The sequence below is a fragment of the Pleuronectes platessa genome, chromosome 22 (genome assembly GCF_947347685.1).
Source record: "Pleuronectes platessa chromosome 22, fPlePla1.1, whole genome shotgun sequence".
In the NCBI taxonomy this organism is placed as follows: domain Eukaryota; kingdom Metazoa; phylum Chordata; class Actinopteri; order Pleuronectiformes; family Pleuronectidae; genus Pleuronectes; species Pleuronectes platessa.
Window position 1 is genome coordinate 13,153,959 of NC_070647.1, and position 17,674 is coordinate 13,171,632.

General features: G+C 45.0%; 1 protein-coding gene across 1 annotated transcript in view; it reads right to left on the bottom strand.

The window, feature by feature from the left end:
- Positions 1-17,674, bottom strand: part of LOC128429039 (plexin-A4) — a 38,472-nt gene that overhangs the window by 7,246 nt on the left and 13,552 nt on the right. Inside the window, exons 11-16 of the mRNA XM_053415326.1 lie at positions 17,234-17,380; positions 16,056-16,215; positions 12,635-12,738; positions 10,614-10,713; positions 8,039-8,229; positions 4,467-4,636 (exon numbers count right to left, since the gene is read on the bottom strand). Coding sequence (XP_053271301.1) covers positions 4,467-4,636; positions 8,039-8,229; positions 10,614-10,713; positions 12,635-12,738; positions 16,056-16,215; positions 17,234-17,380 — 872 coding nt within the window. The remainder of the gene's footprint in view (positions 1-4,466; positions 4,637-8,038; positions 8,230-10,613; positions 10,714-12,634; positions 12,739-16,055; positions 16,216-17,233; positions 17,381-17,674) is intronic.

Genomic DNA, 17,674 nt, shown 5'->3' on the forward strand with positions numbered 1-17,674 from the left:
TCCGGTTGAACTACTCTGAGATTTAGTCCCTAAATGCCATTGTTATATTTGCTACAGGCAGCCGGGCAATAGACACGAACATATTATGCGCCAGAAGGGGGACGAGGATGCGTTGGCTTTGCAAAGCTCCTACACAGGCCCAGCCGCTGTGCTCTATTTGATGTGTGTGTTCAATTCAATAAAGCTTTTATCTTGAAAGCCAGGTGGTGGCTGGCTCTCATTTTTTCCAGCAGTGTCCAGGGGTCCTCTCCGAGGCTGCACGGCGACACAGTTCATATCGCCTTGTTTGTGCCTGTCCAGAATAATAACAATATACAAGTCTGTTCATTTGCTGGGCTTGTTTCTAGCGAAATGAATATATAGGGGCCAGCGTTTTATCTGTGTGCTGCAGTGAAAGGGCTCAGGTGGCATTAAGATACAGCAGAGTGCTACTTGGATCTCCGTATCTTTACCACTGCTGCGGGGTTTTAGCTGACACGGTAAAAATCGAAACGAAAATAACTAAATCCAAGCCTGCATACAAGTTCCTGTGTGTGTGTGTTGCACTATATCAAAAGATGTAGGGCAGAAAATACATTAAAAACTGAAATGCAATCATTTACAGGTGTTCTGCTTCCATCCCACTAAGCATTTATCCAGCCACAAAGCCATTCACATGTACAATCTGACAAAAGAGGATTTGGACCCGGAGGAAGAAACAACTCTGCATTATAACTCCGAAATTAATCTCAGCAAAGAATCTAGAGGGATTAGGTGCAGGGATCAAAAGGATATTAACACCACTGCTGTGCTGCCTTGATTGTTGACAATCTGGCCTGTTGCCCTGTTGCCCTCTGCTTTGAGGTGTGTGTTTCAACACAGCTTCAGATGTCTAATGATGAGTCTCCTGCATAATGTCATGTTCAGAATAACCCCCCATTATAACATCTGCATACGAGCTGTCGTCTTGAAAATAGGCAAAGCACAGTTTCCTTTCTCTGCAGTGAACTCCCACTGTGCAGCCTCAGATATTGTGAAGGACGGCCACGATCAGTTCTTTTGGTCGAGGATTAGGTTAAATATCAGCTGCCAAGATCAAGGACATCTCTTATCCGAGAGGAATTACACCAGCAGAGCCAGAAAGAGCTTTTGTGTTCGGGGACTATTTCTGTCCATCAATTGAGGACTACAAAGTGCAGCCAATTCAGACTGATAAAACAAGAGAGGGTGAGGTATAGTCAAAATGTGGCTACTCTAACAGGCAGTATTTAGTAATATGGGATAAATTAATTGTTTTAATTCACTTCATTAAATATTGTTTGGATCAGAGTGGAACTTTATAGATGCAGCAACACAACTACACCCATGACGCTAAGAGAAAGTTGTTTGCCATCTCTAAAGCTCGTTCTCTCTTTTGATCCAATCACAACCTGACGCGCTCTCCTTGAGCCAATCACCTGTAAGCTGTCAAGGTTTAAATTAAGCTCTCGTTCAGCTGTCAGTTCAGTGACCCACCTCCACCCCTGCACCACCTCAACTCCACCAGGTCATCTTTCTTAAACCGTCCAACCCTAACGTCCATGGTGGGGCCTAAGCATTAAAGTCTATTCCTCTGATTGCAATAAATTTGTTTCACCTGATTGAATTGTAAGCTCTTCTTACTGGGCCATTCATATTTTGTCAGGTACTAAGCAGCAAATGAAAACATCCAAAGTTACACATTCACAACAGCTACATCTCGCAGCCTTTCCCTCAGGAGCACGTCTAACCGCCTCTTGCAGTTTGCACTGTTTGACAGGGCTGCCACCCACACAGTCAGTCTGCCTCTGAATCTGCACTTGTGAAATGTTTTGCCCATTTCTGCCTGATGAAGTCGTTCACCACTGGTGGGGAAAGGGTCACAGATGTTGTGATGCAGGGCATCCCATCAGGGAGCTGACCGAGCCTGACCTCTTTCATCCAGCCGCCTAAGGTTAGAGTTAATATCTTTATAAAGGTGACCTTGGCATCGTTCCAACTGGACCTCAGTGGGACAAAGTCACAACCTTTAGTGCCAGTGGCAAGTCGCAGATATTTACTGAATCCTGTCATGACAAATAGCTTTAAACTGATGGAAATTCTTTTTGTAAATTATACAAACAACAATGATTCCAGGAACTCTAAAAGTCATACTGATGCCACACTCTGTGCGGGGGTGTAATTGCAGTGTAGATAGACAGCAGAGGATAGGTGGTTATCTGCAGGCAGAGGAGAGGATGCATGTGCCAGTTCGGCAATAATTAAAATTCTGTTTGTTGCATCCCCACACGACAAACACTGAAGACCCACACACACCAAATACAGAAGAGTGAGGATAAGAAGAGATGCTGACACACTGTCGCCAATCCAAAAGATACCATCTGGAGCGCCTCTAGGAGCCAGTGAGTCATCCGTGCACACACTTACTTTACACTCACACACATGTACAACATCTCTGCCGCACAATGAAGACACCACTGACTGTTAAGCAGATTTTTACTTTGCACAATAACAATATGCGGACATGGTTTGCTTGAAGAGCCCTGACATCCTCACAGTTTGGGGCGTGGACTGCTGCTCTGCTGGAGCTGGGGCTGATGGGAGGGCTGATGGGTGGGATGACCTTGGGTTGTAAAGGGTCACAGCTAAACTCCTGGGCCAGACTAAATCTTACACGTGGTCCCTTTCAGTTTGTGTAGATGTTCAGAATCAATGGAAATCTATATCTTATAGCTCTCACAACAAACTAGAAACATAACATATTTCTACTCTATAATCAGATATTAGAGGAAAATAATGTTCCCAGTGTAGTTTCAAATGCAAATCAAACCTGTTCTTGGTAAAATGTTGGTTCATGGTGAACAGGAAAGGCCCTGGAGCACTAGAGGATCATCTAACATCAGGGCAACATCAGGGGGTACAGTGGAGCTCTGATGGTGGGGGAGGCCTGGAGGGGAGGTGGGGGGTAGCTGTAGGGAGTAGGGCTCTCACTGGTGAGATGGCTTGAAGTTAATGGTGTGTGTGATGGCGATGGGTCTTGTAGGTGTAATGGGACGGGGGGCCCAGCATGAGAGGGGCCCTGGTGGTGATTACGCTCTACCATTAAATTAGGGCTTTAGCTGAGGCCAAGATTTCAGTGTTCTGAGACGATTAAAGGTTCTCGGGGAGAGAGGAGAAGAGACTCGGGCATATGCACGTCCCCAAGTTATCGGTGGTGGCATCAGCACAAACTGTTGTGTGCAATCTAAGAGGCTTTTGGTGATGGTGTATCATGATAAATTGCTATTCATTCACAGCCCTCGAGTGAGAGCCCATTCCATTAAAACTCTAATGCAGGAGCCCGTCTTGCTCTCAGAAAACACTTAACACTGCAAATGGCCAAAGAACGCAGACAGAGGAAAAGACCAAAATCAGGACCATAGCGTAAAGTGTATAATATTCCTCTCCTTTCTGTACCCCCCCGCCCAAACCATTCCTCCTATTTGCCCCTCGATGCACATAAATCTTATCTTCCCATTTCCACGGTTCTCCCGGGCCTTCAGCTGAGTGATGCATGCTGGGATCTTGGCAGAGGCCAAGAGGCTAATGAGTTATTAGTGTGCGTTTAACTCCCACTGAGTTCACTTCCCTTTCTTCACCTTTTCGTGACACTCCTCGCTGCATTCTGGTGAACTGCTGGTTATTTAAGCACCAGCAGCCACTTCAGCTCGGCTCACACGGGTCGGCGTGGTCTACAGTAATCAGTGGATATTAATTTAGAGGTGCACGTCCTGCACCTGGGAGCGGAGATTTGTCACCATGGAGATTTTTTTGGCGCAGTTATCGATGATAATAGATGGAGAGTCCTGGCAGCCAACTGGACGAGCCCCTTGTGGTTGGCTTTAATGAAGATTACACACCCCTGTGGTTAATGGATATTAGGACGGGAAGAGGCGTGTGGTTCAGTTTGGCCCTGGCACTGGGCAATGCCAGGGCTGTGCCGTGTGAAATATGCCAAAATGAACTGATTGTGTCGGCAGCGCATTAACTAACAGTGCAGAAAAGACCATGAATGGAACCAAAGGCATCACACTGTTGTGTGTAGGTCGTCCCCTCTGCCGCCGACACAGCTCTGGCCTTCTGAGGCACGACTCTGGAGAGGTTGTATGGTATCAGGCACCAAGACACATTTGTTATTTTCTGAATGTCCAGAGATCAGATTGAGATCTGGGGAATTTGAAGGCCAAGTCGAGACTTTCAACTCTTTTGTTCCTCAAACCATTTCTGCACAATCTTTGCAGTGAAGCAGAGGACGTTAATCCCCTGAAACAGGCCACTGATATCAGGAAGATCTGTCGCCATGAAGAGCTGCACTTTGTCCTTCCTGGAAGCTTTGACCTCGTCCAGCCATCAAGTTCACAAAATACAAAAAGGTATATTTGTGTGTGTGTTTCTTTGTGTGCAGACATTTGCTCTGTTCATTCACTCACCAGTTGCTCTTCCATGTGTGTCGGACATGTGGGTCATGGATGCTGTGTTTGTCCGCCTGCTCGTCCAGGAAGTCAAACATGTACTTGATGGCCAGCGGCAGGGCGCTGCCTCGGTGGGCGGTGCTGAAGATGGTCTCAAACAGGTCGTCCACAAACTTTTGTAATGTCCCCTACAGACCAGAGAGAGGAGGAGAAACACATCATTTAAACCAGGATCTTCTAGGTGAAGGACACTCGTTGATACAACCTGTACTCTGCAGATTAAACATCATTGTCTCTCTTCCTCTTTCCAGTTTAGTTTCTACTGGTAGAACAAGGGAAACAATCCATAAACCAGTAATGTCTTTACTCTGATGGAATATTAACGTGTGCACCACTTAAAGAATTGAGCAAAAACATCTTTATTAAACAGAATGTATTAGTCACTGACTGATACATTGAGAGACTTATTGTTGACAGAGAGATCGGCATAAACTCGTGAAGTGAGAGTCACTTTGTCATGTTTATGAGTCTGACTCGTATCTCACAGACCCGGCCCCTAAATCCGCTCACAGCTTTGATGGCGGAAATTGTTATTTCACAGCTGACTTTTAATAATATCTGGGAACAGGAGGCGCATCTCCTAAGCCTCTTTGTGCTGCCGGATTAGCTCCCACACTGCACCATTGACCCTAATTTGATTTAATGTTGGGCGACTTTAAGGAGGAGGAGGAGAAGAGACAGGAGAGACGGAGAATCTAATCCTCTTGTAAGGATCGAGCTGATGGGATGCACGGGAGAAAAAAGGGGAAAGAACGAGGGATGGAAATGAAACGACAGGGAAAGATTGCCATTAAGTGTGGCAGATGAGGTGTGTACAGGCACCGGCAAATAAAAAATCCAATTTGGGCTGAAGCAGGTGACTGGATGAGGGAGAGAGAGAGAGGGAGCAGAGAATCCTGTTAGTCCGACGATAACGGCTCTAATTCTAATGTGGCCCACATTCCTGACGGCTTATCCTTCTCCTGTGAAGATGGAATCACATATCTCTACATCAAACCCACGTGTTCCAAATGACAGTAAGCGTCAGCTGCCGAGAGGAGACCTGACATTTTGTGTGTGCCTGCATAAATGTGTGGGGAGACACTAAAACCTGTGTGTGTGCCCACAAGTGTTAAGACTGTGACACTTTATGTCATCCTCCATCTCAAGGGGGGACGTCTGCATCAACGCTGTCATCATCACAGGGTTCTCTCGTTTCCCAGCTGGAGCTCAAACCGCAAACACCCCCCCCCCCCCTCCACGACCGTCAACCCTGTCATTAGACCACACTCTAAACACAATGTGTCAGGTGGATGTTGTGATGCCGGCTGCCTCCACATTCAAATGAGGGGAAGGCAAACAATCGGAGCGACTGTGATGGCGCCGAGATGAAGATGAAGAGGGAGGAAATGTGCCGGGGTCGAGATGGACGCTCGCTCCTGAGTGTAGAAGAGAGGGGAGAGAATGCAATCTGTGCCCGTGCCCCTTCACTCTGCACAGCCCGGACCCACACTCAGTCAGAGTGACGCTGATGGAGCTAATACGAGCGACGTCAGCCGCATTGCCAGGGAGAGGTATTTATTGGCATGGTGAAAGCCAAATGCAGTCAATTACACTGCCTGTCTGCCCGGTGATTTCTCACCATGAGAGATGGCCAGCCAAGATAAACCGGTTATTTCACAAAAACAATCCATCTGGAAGTATGATGTGCTGTCTCCCGTCAGCAGCCACCTTCCTGCACTCTGCAATGGGATAATACCGGGGGAGCGGAGCGGCTCACGGGGGCTGAGAGGGGATGTGCAGGTGTGTAGATGTGTGGGGGGCTAAACGCTAACATGTCAGGACCTACTCCCCCCCCCCCTTACTCTACAGGCCTCTGCTTGGTTTCTTTCACATGTTTCTTGTCCTGTTTCCTCTCTTGTTCTGTTGTTGGCACGTCTCAGTTATCAGCTTTAATTCATCTCTGGATGTCATGACTCAATCTGAATTTCAGCACTAAAGACTTGGACCTGGACTCAGAATCTAACATTGACTGTTTTAAACTAATCATAAAAACCACTGGATGGATTATCAGGAACTTGTTTTTGTATTGTCATTGATTATTTGGAAATAAATCATAAATCTTGATGAAACAATCAGGCATATTTAGAGGACTGATGTCTTTTAGTCTCACAACTTGGTGCAGCTTGATTGAATTAAAGTGGACTGTTGGTGCCTTTGTTCTAATTATAGCTTATACATATATATTGCCAAAATATATTGACAGCTTTAGCAATACCATAAAATGATTCAATACCATGTAAAGACAGGGATGTGTCTTCACCAGCCTCTTTGCCTAAAGAGACTCCCTGAATCCTACACTTTGCTTTCACAGATTTGAACTCGGCCTCGGATTTGAACTCGCACACTGGGAACTTAAGACTCAATGTTTAGTGACTCTCACACTGACGACAACATCGCCTGGACCGCACAAACTGACTAATGATGTTTGTCAACGTGTGGCATATGAGTTTCCTGTGGTCTGCTGATCAGCGCAAGTCGTTCAGCCTCCTCTGTCTATGTCTCTTTAGTGTGTGTCTGTGTGTGTGTAGAAGTCACTTAGTTACTCTGCCACACTGTGTTTACATGTCCTACACGGAGCTGAGCTGATGTTCTGCATGTGAACGTCCAAACAAAGATGGACACTGGATCAGACAAGCGTAAATGTTGGTGGATGAAAAGTTACAGGCAGAACTTCCTCAGATCGTGGCCTCCCTCTTTCTTCCTGTCTCTGTGTGTGTGTGTGTGTGTGTGTGTGTGTGTGTGTGTGTGTGTGTGTGTGTGTGTGTGTGTGTGTGTGTGTGTGTGTGTGTGTGTGTGTGTGTGTGTGTGTGTGTGTGTGTGTGTGTGTGTGTGTGTGTGATAGAGCCGATGTCTTGATGTGAAAAGAAGATGGTGCTTTTGGAGTGGATTGGGAATTAGCATTCAGCTGCTGGATCAAAGTCACATTTCCCTCCGAACCAAATTAACTGTTTTTTTCCCCTTCTTCTTCCCGGGGGCCATTGTTGGAAGACACATTCAAAAGAGCCTCATTTTATAACCATTTCTATTTTTGCCTGATCTTTTTTTTTTTCTTTTTTCATTACAGAAACACCTACACTAGCTTCATGGGACTTTTCGTCTTTAGCCTTTTTTTTTATACTCGGCAGCATCAACGCAAAAGTAATAGAAAGAGAAAACAAACAGAAGCTTCTATTTTCTCTCTCTCACCTCAGGGAATAGAAGAATACATCTGAATAATATTTCCCACGGAGATGACTCACCCAATGTAATCATGAATATTTAGATAAAGTTGTGAGTCATGGTAAAGCGGTGAAGGTTACAGTGACTTTATAGCCTTTCACCTTGTGAACTACGACAAAATTATACAATGTCCCATAGAGTCTTCAAAAATAGAACTGCTGTGACGGATATAATCATATTTGCTGTGATACAACCTGCCGTACAAAACCCTGAGACACTGCCACGGCCTAAACAAATCATTTAAAGATTTCCTGTCGCTGGCTGCTCACCTTGGTCGCCAGCAGTCGTGTCAGGTAGATCTCAGAAACCATCTTGCTGCCGCGGTCGCCCTCCTTCTGGTCTCCGTGCTCGTGGTTCTTCACCAGGTGCCACACCTTGACGCCGCTCTCCAGGTCGGGAGTGATCATGGGCGTGCGGGAGCGCAGGCTGTCGGGGCTCCCAGTGTACTTGATCATGTTCTCTGTGGAAGAAGACCATGGGTTACATCATGTGGCACAGATTCCACCATAAACCACTGAAACGTCCAGTGTTAGTGGTTCTTCTTCTACGTCAGTTAGACTTTCTAGAATTGATATACGACTCTCTCAGTCATGTGGTAACTTAGAGTGATTATCATATAGGCTACTTAAGGTTATCATTGCTTATTATTATCTGATTTAAAACCGGATGCTGAACATACATTTATTGAATTGAGTCAGGAAAAGAAAATAATCATAGCAGAGACACACGAAGAAATCTAAAACTTAATAAAAGCAGGAGGTAAACAATAAAAGAAAGACAGACGGAAAAAACTATAAATATATTGTTGATAGTGGCTTCAAATAAAAAATAAACACAGAGAAGACGAGGCGGAAGGAGGCAGTGGAAGCCATAACCTGCGTGTTAGCACAAGAATACTTTTTTTTTCACTTCCAATTTACACGTCTGTGAGATTGGACATGAAACTTTCAGAAAGCGTGCATGGTTAATTTTTCATGGCTTCTTCTCCGAGGGAAGAGACGCAGCATCGCCGGGCTGACACAAAATCGAACGGGTGTCTGATGAAATGAAATATGTATGGCCGGCCCGGTTGACCGCAGTGGCGATGACATTTCCAAACACGCGGCTCAATGAATGTTTACATAGCGTGAAAAAAGAATTGATCAGCGGGCGGAGAGTTGGAGAGAAGGAGCGAAATAAATAAATAAAATAAAACGTGACAGAAATCAATGTGTTCAGAGAGGAAAGCTGCAGGAGTGTGAGGAGGAGAGAGAGCTGGAGACATCACATGCAGACTGTGTGTGTGTGTCTGTGTGTGTGTGTGTGTATCGACCGCTCCAATTTGATTACAGTATGATCAACTGAAAATGCCCGTCTCTCCTTTAGGGCACTTTAGGGGGTTTGTTGTAAGACCTGTGTCAAGTATTCTCTACAGGGCCGTCAATTGGGCATTACTTTTATTTTTCACAGACTCAGGACCACAGTGACACTAATTGCCCTGCGGTTAGCACTCTGTGGGAGCAGGAGCATGTGAGGTGGGTCTTTTTTTTTCTTCTTTCAGCGAGAGCATTGATTTATTTATTCCAAGAAGTTGAAGAGTCGAGCGTCATGAACAAACAGGAGAGAGAGAGAGAGATCTCTGCTCCGCTCGCAGGAGGTGGTCTTTTCTCTTCTTTTTTTCTCCGTGTGGTTTTTGATGGAAACATTACATCAGAGATCAAACGCAGAGGTATCTACTTTCACTCTCTGACTCAACAGTTACAGTGTTTGTCTTTATCTTTGTACTTCTTCCACAACTTTCTCCTCCCCCCCCCCCCCGTCTTGGGCGGCTGTATTCAATTCAGCCTCTCTCTCTCTGCTGTTTGGCCATTGTGCTCAGGGAGAGTTCAAAGTCGCTCGAGTACCACACCATTTGTGAAGTGGATCACACCTGCGTTTGAAGTCGATCCTTTAAAAAGAAAAAAAAATGCTGGAGATATTTCTGGCATCCTCCCTCCCTTTCCTGTTGCTGCGCTCACCTTGTCCTATCTGCTCTCATTTGGAGCCAGAGAGGCGCGATCGTATGGAGATGAGGCGATGCTAATAACATGGAGCCACATTTGATGTGTCTGAAGTGTTTGTGGGAAGTGAGGCCGGCCCTTTGATCAGCGACTAACTCGATGGTTTCTGGGGTTCAAGGAGACGAGGAGCAGACGGACGAACCACTGGGCACGTCGGAGGATGTTCAGAGTCTCAAGAGGCCGGAGCCACAACAAGATGGAGTCCATTCGGTCTCCTGTTATGCTTCAGAAATCCTTTCAACTATTCTAAATTGTGTCTGTTGTTGTACAGCTTCTTAGAGATACTCATCACTTTCAGATGGAAGCATCATCTGCTGCAGAATCAGTCTCTTTCTACCTGTGTTTTCTACTTTCTGCAAGGAAACATTTATTTTATATTTTATTGTTAAGATGCTAATTTGGTTGACATGAATTCTTCTTTAAATGAAAATTATGATTTACCTTATTCTGTTTTTTTTAAGCGAAATATTTTATTTATTATATCTATATTATATCTTTTTATCTTCTATTGTATTTTTCATTCATTTTTGTCAGTGACCTGAATATAACCTGAAAAGCAATTTGATTTGCTTAAAAGGTGCTTATGAATAAAGTTTGATTGATTGATTGATTAAAGGGAACATTCTGGATGACCTGATATATTTGACAAGAGTCCCATTTAAATATTTAATATTAACATGAAAACATTATTGAACTATGTTATTAGTAGATAAACATGTGGTTTCTCGCACTGTGCCTGTTCTTTGTTGTGTTGTTAAAGCCGATGATGCAGACACAGTAGAAACTTCAATTTGCAGAAACTCACCATATTTACTTGCAGAAGTTCTAGAGACAGTGGAGTTGTTGACTGAGTTGTAGGCTGTGACTTGCTTGGGAACCAGGGCCATTATTGCGGTATCAGTTACCTGAAAAACAGAAAACATTTATACTATGCAAATACCAAAACATCAGAGCTGGAACAGGCTTCTGAGAAACCCAGATTTAGTTTTTTTTTCCACTTGAGCACATTTCTTACACAGCCAATCAAAAAAGCCATAGATCATTCTGTTGGTGTCATTTTCTATATTTCCCTCCATCTGTTCTATTCTCATGTTGCGAGGCAGAGCAATAAAACGCAGAATATCTTATTACCCTTATGTGCTCTGCTTAGCCCACACATACAGATGATGACTGACAGGGGGAGGGAGAGCTCGGCACAGAGTCCTACAGGCCTGTGTGAGAGGGGGCGTCCCACAGTCTCTATGCAGTAATACCTTTCCTCTAGGGCTGGTTGTGGGCGTGTGCACGAGCGTGTGTGTTTGTATGAAGGTGTGAGGAATCCGGCAGTGTGCGTCCGTGATGGTCTGTGTGTAAATAAGTGTGTCTAAATGAGCGAATGAGTCAATTGTGCACTCCCGCCCCACTCAGTCCAACTGGATTCAATTAACACAAGTGGGAGGTTGTCTAGCACCCCCCCCTGCCCGACACACACACAGACACACAGACACACACACAGTGTACCCCTGTTCTACATAATCTGGCTACCCGTTCTCCAGGGTTAATTGAAGTGATCTCTATCGTAGTGAGGGTGGATGGGACAGGGAATCAGGACCAGGGGCTTTTTGTTCCTATAAGTGTGTGTGCATGTGCATGTGTGTGTGCCGGGACCTTATTAAGATCATATCACGCTTTCATCCACTCACTCAATCTGCTCCTTATGCATAATATGTTTCTATCATTGTAGGCAGGAGGCCCCACAGGGCAAATCTCCTTTCTCCTCAGTGGGGAGGCCCCCCGGACCCTCCAGTGCCCTTAAGCATTCTCCCTGATCACTGCTCTTTTACACTGAATAGATACAAAACGAGCAAATCACAATGGGACGTAATGCAATGAGAAAAGGAGGAGTGGCATTTCTGGGAAATAACATTTGCAGGAGGAACAGAGAAATATCTCATCATGAGATCAGATATGACAAATGCCACCTTTCTGCTTGTAGCTACGACGTGAACAAGGAATCCAACTTTTCTCAGTTTCTGATGCAGAGGCAGAGTGAGTGTGTGACTGGGTTTAACGAGTGGCCGAGCAGATTACTGTTATAAAGGAAAGCACGCGACTCTATTCAGTGAGTCTGGTCACTCATATTATTATACAGATGCCCTTGATAGAAGCCTGGATGAGATACACTGTCCCCTGCTCGTCCCCGGCTCCTGACAAATTTGGAGTGGATGGGAGCTCTTTCTTTTTCTTTGCTCTGTCAAAGATAAGGCGTCCTCATTCCCCATCCTGAAAAAAAATGAATTAACTTCTGTCTTCATTATCTTATCTCCGATTCTCCAATCAGCTCCCTAATCCATTCCTCCAGCGTGGCGTACTCCAAGCCTGTTGACACTTGCTGCCGCTGACATTTAATTTAGGCGCCATGCGCACGGCAGCATGAGGGGACAGCGGCTGCTTGCTTAGCTGCAGGACTTATTAACACCGTGTTGACAAAGCCGGCTTGTTTTACCCGACCAGACTCGTCCTGGTTGGCTGAACGGACAGTCGCTACTCAGGACACACAAAGCACCTGCCCATTTGTGTTTGTCTGCATTAAAGCATTTGTGCATATCTGTTAACACGTGTTTATTTAGGTCTGTCCTTGTCGTATTAACTCTGCAAACGTTGTGTGTGTGCAGGCATATGGTGCGTTCACATGTCTGACTCCAGAGAGACGAGGACACCTGACAGCATCAGATTTGATCTCAAGCCCTCTCCACAAGTAATTTATTTAGCACCTTCTTTACAGGAAATTATGTCAAAACAGATGTTTAATACTGAAGCTGAGGTTTTTTAAATACACAGACGTACCTGATAATGGGCCAACATGTTCAGTCTCTTCCAGTCTCCTTCAATCTTTGTGGTGACATCCTCGTCCTGCAGGATATTACGCTGGCCTCTCCCCTGGCGCCATTCTGCAGAGACAGCAACAAAATAATCAAAGTGGTCAGAATATTTCTCCAATATTCGTGCGACAAGATTTAATTTCAATTAGTTTCTTCCCCTTCTCTGTGCATCTGTCATATCTGAAAATCGTGCCATCTTTGGCGTTCAGACGTGGCTTCGGGGAAGAAATAATGGATTTTGGTAGTTTTCCTAAACAGTTGGTTACAAATCCTAACGATATGACAATATGTGAAATTATTAAGTAAGTGTTAGATTCAAGAAATGAACAATATCAACACCAGAGAGAAAAATAACCGAAGCAATCATCACGCTTTTCTTATCAGTCTGCAAGAAAACCAGTTGACACCATCTCCCAGGAATTCTATTGAGGTTATATGTATCAGAAGAATCATTTTCACAGTCATGAAAAATCTTGAAAGAGGGTTCAAATCTTCGGGGTGGGAGTAAAATGGAAAAAAGCTAAACGATGTAAAACGACGAGAGAAACACACGAGGCGCAGTAACAAGAGGTGAGTTAAATTAACACCCACTCTCGTCTTCTGTAGAACGAAGCTGCCCCTCTCTGCTCCTTTCAATCGCTTTCCCTGCTGCGATCAATGGCCGCGATTACGGCTGTATGCTCAGGGCTCGTGCACTTCATTTCTACAACAGCGGCTCTGACTCTTTTCGCTCGGCTCTCTGAAGATGTGTTGGTCCCTGTTCTCCTCTTGTCAACCCCCCCCCCCAACTGGCTGCTCTTATTGTTATTAATGGGAGCTATCGTAGAAACAGACCAGACACAGATCCAGTACTGCATGGAGGAACTGCACAGCTGCCAAACGCTGTAGATCACCACATTTCCCAGTGTCTTTCATTTAAATATAAGACCCTACAGCCACATTGCATATACACTACATACAGTATACACCAGGTCTCCCACATCTGTGCAGCCTCAGCTCAACCTAGACCTTAAGCTTTGAAAGAAACCTCTCACAACAGCCCAGCAACATTGAAATAAGGGAAAAAGGAAAAGCATCTCAAAAAACAAACAGGCGCACGATTCCTCCTTTCCCTTTTGTGGGCGTTATGAATACGTTATTGTGCCTGCGCTCCTTGTTTTGTTTCCCACTTGCGTCAGCCACTGTCATATCCCATCCTGATCACAAACAGGAAAACAAAGCAGCAATCACTGCAGCGTATGATGAGGCCCGTCTTTGGAGACTTGACCAGAATTGTGTTCGCATCTGAAAAATCTGCGGGAAATAAAAGATCCTCCTGTTGTTTTTGTCTATACGGTTCATCTTTCCATAAAGATGCAAATGAGGCGGCGTCTCCAGTTGAAACTCGGCAAACAGATGAGTGCGGAGAGAGAGAGAGAGAGAGAGAAAGGAATAAATAAAAGAATAAACTTGGTGTGAAAGCAGAGCAAACTGAGATTACTCTGAATCCCAACTCCGGTGGTCTCTGCTCAGCGGGAGGAGGCGAGCAAGGCTGAGTGTGTGTGTGTGTGTGTGTGTGTGTGTGTGTGTGTGTATTCAAACACAACGCAGGAGATAAGGGCATTGAGTGTATGGAAGTCCATGGTAAAGAGAAAGGCTGAAGGTGACTGTTGTACTCTATAGAGACTTGTGCTTGACACACGTTTGACTAACACACACACACACACACACACACACACACACACACACACACACACACACACACACACACACACACACACACACACACACACACACACACACACACACACACACACACACACACACACACACACACACCTCGCTGCTTTGTTCTCAGGCCCTATCTCCTCTGGGGCCCTGCAGAGGACTGTGATTTGCAGCGGAGGGGAATTAAAAACAATACCTGGGTAACAACACTCTTGGCCAATCTGTCTCGAGACAGGCCTCCACAATCCCATTATCCTTATCAGCCATTGCAATCAGTCTGTGTACTCATGTGTATGTGTGTGTGGGGGGGGGGGGGGGGATCATACCAGCCCCTTATATTACACAGAGCACCTAAAAAAGACCAAACGTGTCGAAACAGATAATAAAACGAAAGTGTTGTTTTTGATGAAGAACGAGACCAAGAGATGCAGTGTGTTCGTGGACTCATGATTAACAGAGAACTTATAAATACTGTAAATATGGCACCGGAAAGAATCTTTAATTCCAGGCACATGTTCTCTTTGCTCAGCGTCTCTCTCGTGCTCATAATCACACACATACAGAGTGAGTGGCCAGGCGGCTCTGACGATTCCAAGTTCCCTCTTGTAATAAACCAATAATAGAACAACACATCCTGCCCGAAGGGGGCCGTAAAACAATTTGATCCAGGAGTGTCGTCGAAAGGCTAAACCAATTCCTTCACTTACCTATCACAGCCAGATTCCCTATGGTACGCACTCAGCCCAGTGCAGATCTGAAGCTGGTTATAAATATGCTATTCTGAACACACAACGGGGGTTTGGAAAATCCATCTGACAATATTACACCATAAAAAGCATGGCACAGTGAGGAGTCAGCCTGTAGGTATTGGCAGACAAACAATCATGGATAACACTGTTATGCTCACTTTCATGCATGTCTGTACATGGACTTCACACAGACACACACACACACACACAAAAGGTGTGCGAACCACTTTATTACTAGATTTCTTGCAGAGAAGATATATTAATTCCCCATGCTCCTAGCAGGGGCCCCTTAAAGTTAATTTATTAGAAATACAATTACACAACCCAGAGAAAACTAAAGAAAGAAAGAGTTTTTCTTAAGGGGAGATCACTGAGCGTCTGGATTGATCATCTGATCAATCATCTGACTCGGACGCGAGTCGATCGATGGGAAGTTTTCGGAGGGGAGAGACCAGACTCAGATATCTGAGCCAACAGTGGCAGGAAGTCGAGTCTCCTGAGGTGGAGAAGAAAGCAGCCTCTCTGTGTCTGAAGAGACGTGGCCTTTTTAAGAAGAGCCTGGTGGGGTGGGGAAGCCTTCGTAGAAATCAATGGGTGTCTAAGTTCAAACTGAAACACTGACTGGGTAGAAATGTTTTGACACTGGACAGAACAAACTACAGGAGTGAACTGTAAAATACATGATGAAGTCTAAAACTAGTCAACAGCCAGTGATAAACTGTTTTATCCCCTGGCACAAGTGTTCACTAATCCTATTAACACTCTATGATGCCGAGTGAAGCTAGAACATGTTTATTCTACCTGGTTTATCTGCAAAGAAGATTGTATTGTCAGTTGTTTTTTTTTATCATCTGTTTCTGAACTGGTGTTATTTTTTTATACATTGCACGTCAGGTCTTTTTACACAGTATTCAAAGTGTAGGTTCGTACCCAGGTCCATGTCGGAGGCTTTTAGGCGGTGTGAGTGTGGCACGTTCTTGTAGATGGCGTCCAGGATCTTCTCCTTCACCTGGCTGATGGTGTCACAGTTCAGAGCCTTCACCTGGATCTCTGGACTCTTCTCATTCTCTGGATGGATGCAGTTCACCACCTGAGGCAGAAACACACACAAGGCTGAGAGGAGGAACTAGCTGCCAGCTTTACCTGGTTATCTATAGGTAAGATTTCACAAAAGACCTGTTTTTTCCCAGGTTGATCTGCAAAGGATGCATGTTGCTGTGTCTAATGGCTGTTTAATCTCATAGAGGTTTCTGTGTTTTATATTCTTTAAGCTGATTGTACTGCTCCTGCTTGTCAAAGAGCCTGTGTGAGAAGCAGCAGCAGCAGAAAAGACGGTTCACGAGGGAAATTTCTCTTTCCTCAGAGCTCGGAAAAGACTGCAGCGTGCCACATGAATTGATGAGCAGCAAAACAGCTCATTATAATATTATTATCATATTCATCAGTTCCGTCAGTGCTGCCTTCTGGTGTTGGTGGAAATAGCTGATTTACAAAATGAGCACAAATACACATTATGAATGAGAGGGTAAATGAGTTGTCTTCTATGTTCGGACCTTCCTCGAATACATAGACCTACAGTGGAGCGTCTCTTTAAAAATCTAAGTGTAGTCACATGTCTATACTGGGAGTAACATTTCCAGGTTGTTTTTAATCTATCACTGTTTAAATTGGACATGTAAATCAATACTCCCAGAAAGTAGAGGTCAAACTGATGTGGCACAAGTAAAGGAAGAAGTGAACAGTTTCTCCAATGGAAGGAGGACAGAGACAGACAGACCTGGGGAATAAACGACAGGTTCCAGAGGGAGAGAGAATCGTCGTCACACACACACACACACACACACACACACACACACACACACACAATCTCTTTCCTTCCACCTCATCGCTAAACTCCGCTCTTTTCCTTGACAGCTCCGGTTTCGACAGGACGCGAGGTTGCCACTCCGGTGCCCCCCCGCGTGTCAAGTGCGACAACGACAACTTTATGTTGCGTTGCACATCTCATGACCGACAACCCATAACCACCCTTTCTCTCCTCTTGTCCCTGAACGCATATTAAGTGTCCCCTTTTAGCCCCGGTACCCCCAGGCAGGTGAACTCTTTACCAGCGTCTTGTAGTCAATCTGCTGTCTGATGAGCTTGTCCTCGCTGAGCGAGTAGCGTGCTTCTCCCGTGATGGAGTCAATGGGGCCTTTTTCCATCTGCTGCTTGATGGCACAAAAGAGGGAGAAGAGAGGCTCGCCTGCACACTCCTGTGAAGAGATGTGAAGAGAGGGGAGGGGGTGAGGAAACATTGAAGCCATTCCTGCTCTCGACTCAGTGACACCATCGTTTAATAATGTCTGAGGAAATGTCTACACACACAATGATGATGTTCCTTTTTGTAATGTTCAAAGTCACTGTGCCAGACATATAAACATCATGTCACAAACTCCATTGTTCCCTGAAATTAAAGAATACCTTAACAGCTATCAATAAATATATATATATAATTAAGTGAAGCTCGGGTTTGGGAAAGGATTGATGGATTATCATTGAAAATGTCA